We start from the raw sequence: 12622 nt of genomic DNA, 5'->3' as shown, positions 1-12622 counted from the left end.
AGACCACTTTTGTGTTCACCTTCAGAAAACTGCAGTAACGAAGGCTTATACTGACCTACAGTTCCTTAATCGCTGAGCTGGTGACTAAAATGTAATTGTGGTTAGCCAAAATTTATTTCATAATGTAGAAATTGGCATTTTGTGCAATTTGACGCCCCCCATCCCCCCCACAGTTTCTGAGTGCAACATTACTGTCATAAATACGAAATAAATACGAAAAATACGAATCCCAGGTATTCATCAGATGTAATGTAGGTGCTGACTACAAACAAAAGTCATTATGACATAACAATGTGGTGTGTTACAAACTAACCCTCTCACTGACTCGACCAAGTGCAGAAACAAGCGATGAGGGGCTGAGGAAGAGAGAACATTCACCCTATTACAAGACACTGTCCCATCAACACGATTTTGAAGCTGTTATTTTAAGTAAAAAAGTTACATGATGTTGCTTTAAAGTCTTACAGACCTACTCTCTCCCTGCAGATGATCTCTTCTGGACCTCTGTCAGATAACTCTTGGTGGCTCTTGTAACTCCAGCAAGAGAAGACAATGAGAGTCTCAACGTCAAAATGTCGTCCACATTTAATATCAGATATGAAACTGAGAGAGAGGCCGCTGAAAGGAAGGCTATTTTGGGTGAAAGCTGTGATTTGCGAGGGGATAAGCTTTGGGGTGTACGGGTGGGGATAACACATTGCAAAATGTAATTGCCACTCTCCCATCATCAGGCAGCTGTTGTCAACACGATCAAATGGCTGCGAGGGACGAAGTGAGGTGAGCAAATGCAGCCCGCGGCATCCGAGATGGTGGTGACTCTGAGATAAACAGATTCTGTCGAGGAAGAAATGTCTGGCTGGGGCTCCGGATTTAATATTCCGCACAGCGCTCGCTCTGACTCAGAATTGCATATCCATTTGAGAGGCTGAGCACCACGCAGCAGAAAGAGGCAGAGGGGATAGAAGGAAAAAGTAACAGGTATGACAGTTCAGAGGCAGATGATAGACCTGGAGGGGAGAGTTGTTTGGTGTAACAGACACAATGAGGGAGGGGCAGGGTGTAGGCCCAGAGGGGAGGCGGAGGTGAGAGAAATGGATGTGACGGATACAGCAGGAGATGGACAGAAGGTAGAAAGGCCAAGAGTAAAGAACAAAGCCCAGAGAGATGACACGGTAGGAGAAAGTGTTTGTTTATAGAAGGTTGCGTGAAGAATAGATGCTACATAACAAACATGACAGATAAGGGGACGGAGGATGGGGAGGAGACCGGGGATTGAGTGACGGATGTGACAGAGGAGAGACACAAGACGGGGAAAACAGCACTTCAAACAGACTTCAAACAATACACATGCAGATAAGAGACAGCGCCTACAGGAGGGACCACGGTCAGAGTGATTGATACGATGGGAGTGAAACAGAAGTCAGGAGGCAGGTATTGGTTGGTGTCACAGATATGACAGTACAATTGGTGTCATCTGCTGCAGATGAAAGAAGCAAAGTCCCCCTTCACCTGATACTGACGGTGTAGCTCAGCAGTTAATAATGAAGTAATCAAATGAGAAAGATGCCCAGTCTTATTGCAATATTCACCACAAAACCACAAAAGAGGCGCAGTATAAGGTAAAGTCAACTTTTATTACCCACGTTACCTTCTTTATGGGGGGCTGTGTTTCAATGGATGGCTCCATTTTGGATCCAGTTCCAGGTTGTTTAAGTATTAGTCACACGTCTTATCTGCTCCAGTGCCAGGTTTAATTTTGGCAGTTAATGTCTGTGAACCATCAATTTATTCACATTTGTACAAGTCACAGTCTACATATCATATTGACATTTGTACAAAACGTGTCATATCACATTCACGTTACATGTTTATGACCCAACTTCCATATCAGTGGGTGAAGGGAATGGGGTGGAGTTACAGGCGATAAGGCTAATAAGCCACTGACCACAGTTCAAGACTGTGTTTCAACATTTGTACATGTGACAACACTGGATATTTTTAAGTCCTCGTAACAATTTCCAGCTGTGTTTGTGGCCACAAAATCATTTGTTTTTGAAGAGAACTTGGGATGTCTCCAGCCGTGTTTCTGAAAACCAAAACTGATGTTTTGAGCCAGAACCTAAACTTTTCTTAACCCTAACAAGTGGGTTATATTATATCTGTGGTTTGCCAAAACGTACACTGGACTGAAACAACGTTTATTCTGGCAATTGGGTTTGTCTAACAAGTATCATATGTTCTTCTGCTTATGTCTCCCATTGTGATGAGCAACGAGTAATGTTCACATGTTTCATTTCATAAATACAAGGTCAATCATGACTTTAGTTACTTAAAGTTGAATCTGAAGGAATCTGATAAGGGATTTGAAATGACTTGGTTTTGATGAGGAGATTTTCTGGTGGATATAGAATTTATACAATTATTTTCAATTCCTTCCCTTTTGTTGAAAGTGCATGATATGAGTAATAAACAGAATGAGCTGTAAGCCACATCAAGGATTTTCTGAGATTTAAAACTCAGTGAGTGAATTTCAGTTAATGTTGCAGTTGGGCTGCTACAAAATGATGTTCTGTTTGAGAGTTTAGCATGACTGCTTTACTATCCCTCATAAACAGAGACAGAGATAGAGATGTACCCATTTTATCTCAATAAACTGTCACTGAACACCTCTGATGGCCATGTATTTTACATAAGAATGTGTAAAAGGTGAACTGGAGAAATGATTATAGCTTAAAGTTAGTGATAAGCAACAAAGAGAAAAAACAGAGGGTAGGAAATGTTTGTTGGTGTCTAGATAGGGTGGCCTGAAAAGAGTAAACAGTAGATGGGAGAATAAGGCTGGAATACATTATTTTTGCTTATCTTTCACAGGTGGAGTAAGTTTCATAATGCCACTGTCTTTCGGGCTCTTTCAAAATCTAAAACAACAGCTTTTTCTCTGAATTCATCACAGTATTTAAATGTATTCAGTTTTCATCCAACTGCAGCTTACAGCTCCTTTATATTCTCTTCAGAATCTCCTCAGTCCCAGCAACACTTGTTTTGACCTCCAAGTATTCAAATGCAGAAGTGAAACAGTTGTTAAGGCGATGATGGAAGTGATTCCAAATGAACCATTCTGAATATCACAAGTCAGAATTTGGTATTCCTGTCATTTCTGACAGAACTGCCTAATGTACCCTTTTGGGAACAAATTTGGAAGCTGCTGAGCTCCATGCATGTCCAATTTGTCCGAGTGACACCGTGACAGCTCTTCCATTACGCCGATCAATCAATTTGAACGATCACGGTTCGACTGATCAATCACGTCAACCAATCAGCCGCCATACTGTGATTGATGAGACAAGGAGGAAAATCTTAAGAGCAGGAAATGTTGGACTGACAAGCAGATGGACTGACTGAGCCAAGCTCAAGCCCCGCTGGAATATTGATAGGTACAGTAACTACCGAAATGTAATCAGTGAGGTTTCAAATGAACGTTGGCAAACCCCCTCCCTTAAACAGTGATGGTCCACTTATAGACTTAGGAGTGATGTATATATGTAGTATATTTGGGGGATAATGTCTTTTTTCCTTTTCAAAAACACAAAAGCAAAACTATGAGGAATGGAATTAAATTTGCGTCTCTCTGCTGTAGTCTTATCAAAAACATTAACATTCCTTAACTACTTAGTTGTGTTCAATTTAAGTGTAATGCTGCATTTTTTTTTTACAATGCTAGTAGTCAGCCTTAAGCTACCTTCATTATTATATAGGGTTACAGGTTATGTTACAAAAAGCTCAGGACTGGCACATCCACTGCATGAGAGCTGGTGTTACACCGATCATGGATGATCATGGATGACAGCCTAACTGCCACATCAGAGTTTAGTTTAGTGGTCAGTGGCCCGTTCATGTGCTTGTGTTGGATTTGGGGTGACTCTGCCAATCTCATTATTAGCCCCAATCTTCTTTTCCAGTGAAGGTGAAATACTGTTATAATACTGAACAACAAAGCATAAATCTCATCTTTTTTTTTTTGTCAAAGTAACATCTATAGCCGAGCATCTGTAGTAGAATTCCACAGTGCAAAGTGATGCATTTTCCACATACTTAAATAAGTAAGGATTTTGGGATGCGGTCTATTCAAGGACAATTTATCACTGGACACAGTGTTGGAGATGGAGCCCTGTTTTTTCTTTCTCGGTGGTGTTTTGAAGCCAAAAAAGCTCCTTGAGTTTCCGTCTATGGGAATACTTAGCTCTCCAGCCGTGCTTGCTAACTTCCGGTTTAGCACCTGGCTAACTTGAATGGGGATATAACAAATTAACAATGCAGCTCTATTTGACTTTACAAATGTTATTGGGCCAAATGGCTCAAATTACAGTAGTGAAACAAGTCATTTTGCCGGGGTTGTGATGCTCAAAAGAATTTATCCACTTGTGATGTGAAAGGGACACACAACTTAGCGCTTCAAATCACAGATGGGCTGCCTGAGAGCAAAGAATGAACTCTGAACTGAGAAGAAAGACTGTTATGATTTTTAGAAGCAAAAAGACAAAGCCGGCTGTTTGCTATATGAAGAATCTTATTGTTAACTAGTTAAGTTTTTGAGGTGGAAAGGCCTCCTCTACATATCCTGATTTAGCTTGTTGTATTTCTTTTTTTACAACTGTATAATTGTAAACTGCATATGCACAGTCTGACAGAAAGCTGGAATTACCAACAATAGTTTACCGAAGGGCAGTGGGGCCCAGTAAATAGCTTGTTACCTTGGTGACCACTGACCGATGCATGACCAGTCTGTGTGTGTGTGTGTGTGTGTGTGTGTGTGTCTTACCTTAACCAGCTCCTTCTGAGGCCAGATCTGAATGGGCTCCACCTGCTGGGGTGTCTGGGTCTGAATGCCATAAGTGTTCAAAAACACCTGCAGTCTTTGCACAAACACAAAGGTACAATGTTAAGTTTACTAACATATAGACAGTCCTCGTCATATACATCACACACAGAAATACAGCCCATCCTCAACCCAAAAACAACTATATAGGTTGACTGTGAAAGCAGCTTATTACGGCCCATATTTAGAAGTCAGATAAGGTACAGTAGTGCGGTATAAAGATGCTGATACAGGTTGTCAGTCATCCAGGTCATGGTAAGTGCCAGGCTTTTAAACTCTGTGTGTCCTTACAGAGTCGTTGGGGCCACTTGTGGGTCGTTGACCTAACCAGTCTTCATGTGGGTTGCTAAGGCTAGGTGAGCCCAGGTGTGAATGGTTGTTAAGCTGTCTGGGGAGAGAACTCAGTACTGCATTGTAGGTGGGTGATGAGTAATGATGTAGGCCACCTCCTCTGTTCAAAGATGGCCGTACAATGCAGTGGTCCTGTATGCCTGTCGCTGGTACGCTGCAGTGTTCAACTTATTCAGTCATGTAGGTATTAGGATGTGTTGCAAAATTATGTAATTAATTTTTATGTGACTTTATGTTTCGTGTTTAGAAAAGCTGTAATTTCCCCTTATACTGTGCTGTGAATGGTTGACCTTTCTATCTACGCTTTAACTTGTAAACCAGCAGCTTTGAGTCTATAGTTCCTGAAGCTATAGTTCTGTCAGTAAGACTTCTGGCCTGACAGTCTTTTAAATGTAACAGTTATATAAATCGTGTCGATTGTAAATCTTCTATCATGAGCCTATAGCTGTTATTGAACCATACTGCGTATCATCGAGCATAATAAGTGGACTGCAGTGAGGTAGATAAAGCACAAGTCCTGATGGGGACTCACCAGCAGCAATAATTGAAGCTACAGGTTAACAAGCTTCAAAGAGTCGTTTGACCCTGTTTGACACACACACACAACCGCACTGTTACACATGTAACCAAGCCTGCGCACAAACACACGTAATCACACAAACCCACGCACACAATGAGAAGAGTGACAGATGATGGCAGGGGTCAGGCAGAGCTCCGGCTTTATGAGCTCACCACAATTACAGCACTGAAAGCTGAATAGGAAAAAATAACCTCGCTTTGTGGCCTGAAAGACATTAAGAGACGGGCACGCACGCACACACAGACACACACAGACACATGCAGACACACACCCACACACACTCATTACCTCTGGCTCTCTGCTATCAGGGCCACGTGAATCACAACATCATTCTCGATGGGACCCTGTGAAGAGACAGAGTATACATTGTAAATCACATCTCTGCTGTATGTTGCATCAGTTATACTACAATCGTGTGTGTGTGTTTTCTTTCTTGACATTCCAAAACTTCCCTCTTGGCAGCAGTGTAAAAGTCCACTGTAAATAATGCAAACCCATCCAACATCTCACAGATGTTTAGATCCAAGTGCTCCTTCTGTTATCTCCCAATCCAGTCTGCACACATCACAGGGTTTTGTTTAATATGATTCATGTTTGTCATGTTCACTTTCATTAAGTAGATGTTTTACACTCTTGCTTTTTTTCCCTTGCCTGGTAGTGCTGTTCATTTAACATTCATGCCAATATAAGAAAACGATTTGAATGTAGGTGTGTGTGTGTCTGAGGCAGAGAGAGCCAGACAGTCGCTCCAATCAGAATTCAGCTCACTCCCTCATAAAATGGCAATATAGTCTCTGTTGGTGCTACCCCTGCTCTCATACAATTTAAATGGAAGTTAATCTCTGAATAGCCAACAAAGGTTGATGAGAGATGCGGGACTGCTTGGCTGGGAGGGAAGTACCTGTGAAATAAGAAAGATGAGGGAAACCTACAAGAAGTAACGCTGAAATTGTCTCCGCTTTGGTACCCACACAGTGAGATGAGTTGAAATGACATGAAATGGACAGGTTGGATACAGATAACAGGAAGCAGAGCAGCATGACATGTATGCTTATTTTTGTCCATAAGGGAAATATATAGTAGTAAGTGTACATCACTGTAACATAATATCTTCAGGGGAAGTCGTTGGGCGATGGCAAATTGGGGTCAATGTTTGACATTCATTTTGATGTGTTACATTCCACACGAATGAAAGGATAAGCCGATAAATAATCAGGAATGACAACATCATTAATTGCTGCCTGATAATATGGCATGAGCTTCCATATGATGAGACATCAACAGCCAATTCAGTTTCCACACTGCGAGAGTATCTTATTGTTTAAGGTTTTCGTAGAGATGATGTCAGCAGTTCCGATGTCTAAGGCCTTTACACAAATTCAAAATCAAGCATGTCATAGCCAAATGTTGTTGTTGGTGATTTGATTTGATGTTATTGATAATACTCTGTTTATTGTTAGTGTTAATAAAACCCAAGAACAGACAGAAACAAACCAGTGTAGTTTAGATTTCCCAGATAATATAATGTGTCACAACATTACTTTTTCAAGTCAGCCATATGAAAAGCACTTGAGGAAAAGTATTTAAGTCTCTGATATTAAATGTACTAAAGTATCAAAGGTGATTTCTGGGCAATAAATGTACTCAAGTATCACAAGTACAAGTAACTGATACATTTCAATAAAGATTAAAACATTTATCAATGAACTGTATACTACATAAAGAATGCTTTCTAGCAAGCCATGTCGCCTCACAATGAGAGAACATGAGGGAAGACGAACCAAAGCAATAGAAAACAGGGTTTTTCAATGCTTTCATGTGGCCCCAGAAGACCATCAAGGCAACACTTACACTAGCACGACTACATACAGACAGTAACAACTGTCAACAATAGAGCATATCGCTCATGCCGCCTGCAGTGTCAACGCGAGGTGAGAGACAACATGAAAGACAGGGAGAAAAAAGGGAACAAAAAGTCATCTCAGAGGTTTTTTCTCTGCAGTAATCTCAGACCCTCCGGGCTCGCGGACAATCAGGTAAAATCACAGACAAGAAACATCACAGCCGTTTGTCATATAGTGGAGCCGCTGGATGCATCACACGCAATGAATCAAATGCAAATGAAGCAAATATGTTGGATAGAGACGAAAATGTTTGGAACAGAGGAAAATGGGAAATACCTGCAACCAATTATGTCTTTTTATTGTATATTTCCTCTTGTATTCATGTGCCTGTCAGCTTCAGTGTGTGTGAGCATATTTCTTTCTCAAGATTCACATTTGTTTGTTGTCATTCACAATAGGCTCATGAGTGTTAACAAGGTAGCAGTTCTCTCTTTTTCTGTTCGTCTTTCCTATCCAAGAGTTGAGTATATTGTTATATTTATGCACATGGAAATGTCTCTCTGTATGTGTCCTTCACTGCCTTTTATCTTCTCATTCATTACTTGCAAAAGTACATTTCATATGTGTAATTTTTCCATGTGCGCAAGTGAATTACAAGCAGCGCGCTGACTGACGGTCTATTCAGGGCCATTTAGGAAGCAGGCAGCAGCTTGTGAGTCACAGGAGTAGCGGCCTTTCATCTTGTTCTCATTGTGGGGATGCACACAAACACACACAGACACACACACACACACACACAGATACTGACACATGCATGTACACACACAGAATAGGGCAACGCTCTTGCACATGAAGGCACATAAGCACCGACACCGGCATGCACAGATGCTCAGATTCAGCGTCAGTCGCAGAACACGGATTGAGACACACAAATACACACACACACACACACACACACACACACACAGAGCTGGGAGCCATTTTGTTCAGTCGATAAGAGCTGGTTTTAGCCAACAACCTCGTTACCATAAATCAGAGAGTAGAGAGCTAACACAGAGATGGAGGGCGGCTGAGTAGAAAAAAAATACGGAACACAAATCTCTCCTGATGAATGGGGGAGCATTGGCTTCTAAAATGCTGCAATGCAACTCTCTCATTAGCACTGGTCTCTCAGCAGACAAAGGACTCATTTGGCAGAGGAGAAGATATGGAAATGCATTATGGAGACACAGGAAAAATGTACTCCCTCTCACTGTCATTCCCTCCGCCGTGCACTGCAATCAAACCTCGGCGTCACGACTGTGAAACCGCAGAGAGGACAATGAGATGAGTCTTCAAATGTCCCTTTAAACAACCCGAAAAAAACGTCAATGTGGCGTGACCGAAATTGTCCGTCTCGAAGCTGAGAGGGAGAGATGAGTCGTTCCATCAACGCGGCGCTGCTGCAGACTGCTAAAAAGGAGGTTAACAAATCATTTTGGACCCTGGATGTACCCGACGGTGCAGCCGCTGGTCTGATTTTAGCAAATCACTGGCCAGATCTGACAGTTTAAAGACCTGAGTTGTACTACCTGCAATTGCTTTTCAGACTTATAAATGAATTGACCACACGTAAGTAAAGTCGTAAAACTTTATCGAAGAGTTAAATAATAAAATGTATTGAACTGTCTAAATAGTGAGGCAGATTTGATGAAAACAGACATGCCGTTTCAACCCTGACTTCACCCTGAGAGCGGGCATGCATGAGCACAATCTTTCCTGCTCACTTGCTCTCACTACGCCGTCTCCACCTACGCATTAAACCTTTAACTGCTACAAGATCAATCAGTTTCTCTTGGCAAATTCTACAGGAAATTACGAACTGCAGTAGAAAAAGACGAGGCAGTGTTGAGTAAGCCACAGAAACAGATTGCATCACCTCAACATGAAATAACTCCTGGAATGCACTCAGCAAGATTGATGATATCTAACACTGTACAGTAGTTTCCAGGAGGGGACTCTGCTGTCGGGCAAACAGTGGGGATTCAGTTGCTAGCAGCTAAAGGGCATGAACTGGACAAAAAAAACATAAAACCAACATCACTGCTGCTGCCTATCTCACAGGAGCTTGGGAAACATATTCCGAGGTAGAGTTTGTATAAGTGGCTTTGTATAATTGGTCCCCAAAGACTTTTTCTGATCGGTCAGTAACTGAATTTAAAAAATATAGTTCCACTTAATTAAAGATCTAATTCAAAGTCAATGACAGCTCCACTGCATCACAAAAAAAATCCCTCTCTGTTCATTCCTGTGAATGTTGCTCAGTGGTGCGTGATCCAAAATAACTTCCTGCATTATCTAATAAATGCACAGTGCACATGCTCTCTGAGCCACAGCTCCCCCGGGGCGTGTGCACCGGAGACTTCTGCTGCCCGAGCACTTCAACTACCATCGGCAAATGAGGATGGAGATAAAATAGATCAATAGTGTTGCTCTTCTAGACGTTTCAAACGATGTTTGTGGACTGAATTGTTCAAATTCTGACAGTGGGACAAGTCATTTCACAGAGGTTGTGATGCTCCAACTTACAACTTCTTCTTTCACAGCTTTATGTCCAAGGGGAGAAGCCTTTGTGGGCCAGTGTGCATCTTGTGACGATGTCATTTGTGCGGTTTGACCACTATTTCAAATCGGGCTCAAAGGCTGCAGCATGTCCTGGGGGCTTGGTGGACACGAGCACGACTCCAAATGAATTCTGAAGTTGCTCTGCTAACTGCGTAGGCACATAAACTACTGGATGTAACATTCTCATTACAATGAAGTTCTCCACAGCTTTAAGGTCTTTAAATAAATCAGTAGGACATGCAGAAACTCTGGGTCGTATAGCACAGCATGTTTCAGCTTCCAACTTTGAGTGCTCTTATGTTATTGAACTATTCTTACAAATGCATAACACAGAATACCAAAGATGTGTTCTCAAGAGGGAAATCCAGCTTACCAGGCCAGAACATTGAATACGATAACACTCAACACAACAGGATATGGGCAGGAGTAGACACCAAGCAGAAGTAAGGCTCTGTTAGCCCGAGGTTCAGGGTGAGGCAGACAAACATCTTATTACCAATGCAGGCACCCTGCTACCAACATCTACAACTGCTCCAATCATTAATTAAATCATTGAGTCCCGCTGAGTTTTGCCTCATACTTTGAATTGATATGGAAATAAGATCCATTTATTCATGAATTGAGCAGAACAAAGCTAAAACAATGCAATGCACTATTTAATATTAACTTGAGACCCGTCGTAGGAGGAGTGTTTGAAAAGCAGATGTAGTGGGCCATCAGTGAAGTGTGTGGTTAGAGCGGGAGCTGGCAGGTGGTGAGAGCTGAGCACAACTTTGAATATGGAAATGAAAACAACAGAAACGCAGCAAATCCAAATTCAAAAAGGTTCACTGCTTCCTGTCTGGTTCCTTTATGGAAAATCCTGCAGACTTCGGTCGAGTCTAATCAACTGTGTTTTGAAATCATTCTGCTGAGAGCATGAATCACAGCACTGTGCACTGTGTAAAGAGGTTCGATCAACAGTCACTAACAAAATGATGAACCATGACACTTTACTCTTGAACTAACATTAGTCTGCCTGAAGGCCGACACACAGGGCTGCAGCAGCACAGGGACATTTATCTACACCTGGAAAACAACAACTCGGCACTTCTGCAGTCACAGACCTACACTGAGCTTGTTTAAACCAGTCTGGGACAGTTTTTTCTTTTCTTGATGATAAAGCTTCTCTTTTTTTTAAAAAAACATGAACAAACAATGAACTAGACAAGCGGTGAAGAGTCATACGTTAAGTCAGAGCCTTATCTTCAACATCCTGTTCTTTCTAGATCCAACTGCTGTAGGTGCCGTCCAATGGTAACACACTGTATGTCATTATGGGAACAGTCACACACTGTGTGTTGTTCTCTCAGTCACTGGCAATTGATCTATTCAGTCTTTAAGGTATGAGGACGTGGAGGAAGAGTGTTGATGAAGCTCAGGTTTCAATCCAAGATTATTTAGCTTCAGTTAGTTGTCAGATCAGTTAGTTCTGATCTAATTATCTTAGAGGCTGGTTGAGGAGTCTCTCAGTTACAGTCCACTTTGGATTAGATGGTCACTTTTCAGCCATTGTCTTATGACATCTGTCTTTGTCACTGCACCGAGCTTGGACATCACAAATGAGTGCTGCTGTCCTCAGGTCAGCCTCTCTTGCCCTGCTCGCTTTGACCACCGATGCAAGTTGTGTCTCAAATACGAGGACACTGTGAAGGAGTCGGGCAGCTGCTTCAGATAATAATGCAGAGCTACAAAGCAGGTGCAGAGACTAGCGGAGGGCAGAGATGGAGGCAGAGAGCTGGGATCTTATTTGTCTTGTCTCTAGTCTAATAACACTGTCTGTTTCCGCTGCGCGTGTGTGCCAACCTCAGGCACTTCTCTGTGACAGGCAGAACGAACACGGCTGTTTACCTAAGTGTGCACGGGCAAACACAAAGAATGACTAATGAAAGGGGAACATTAATAAATAGAGAAGGCACACATCTGTCACGAAATCCAAACAAATTAGAAGAAATAGCTCCTTGACTCTTCATCTCTGCACCGTGAGAGAATAGAGACACACACTCCTGGAAAGAAAGAGGCAGAAAGAGAGAACAGATGCTGTTACCTTTGCTGTTCCAGTAAACTCCAAGCCTGTGCTTTGTGTTATAAACAGTATGTCAGCTTCTTTCAACTGGCTGCAGGCTCACTGCTACTTGACATCTGGGATAATATATTATGTGAAAAAGTTAAAGTTTGGAAAAGAAAAAGGATTCCGGCAAAAAGGCACCATGTGGCCTCTGTCCCGGCACAAAAGGCAAGAAATCACAATCCACACAGACAAAAGGGTGGATAAAGGCGAGGAAAGAGGTCCTGAGACGGGACAAATCCAGACACGCTATTAACAAA

At 42.0% G+C, this 12622-nt stretch overlaps 1 protein-coding gene across 3 annotated transcripts in view; it reads right to left on the bottom strand.

Moving 5' to 3' along the window:
• Positions 1–12622, bottom strand: part of phkb (phosphorylase kinase, beta) — a 110511-nt gene that overhangs the window by 23576 nt on the left and 74313 nt on the right. For all 3 annotated transcript variants that reach the window (XM_030414092.1, XM_030414091.1, XM_030414090.1), the window contains 2 exons: positions 6096–6151; positions 4820–4913 (listed from right to left, as the gene is read on the bottom strand). In XM_030414092.1, the coding sequence (XP_030269952.1) occupies positions 4820–4913; positions 6096–6151 (150 nt within the window). The remainder of the gene's footprint in view (positions 1–4819; positions 4914–6095; positions 6152–12622) is intronic.

The sequence above is a fragment of the Sparus aurata genome, chromosome 4, assembly GCF_900880675.1.
Source record: "Sparus aurata chromosome 4, fSpaAur1.1, whole genome shotgun sequence".
Classification (NCBI taxonomy): Eukaryota; Metazoa; Chordata; class Actinopteri; order Spariformes; family Sparidae; genus Sparus; species Sparus aurata.
Note: the sequence above shows the minus strand (reverse complement) of the source record. Positions and strands in the feature narration are given on the sequence as shown.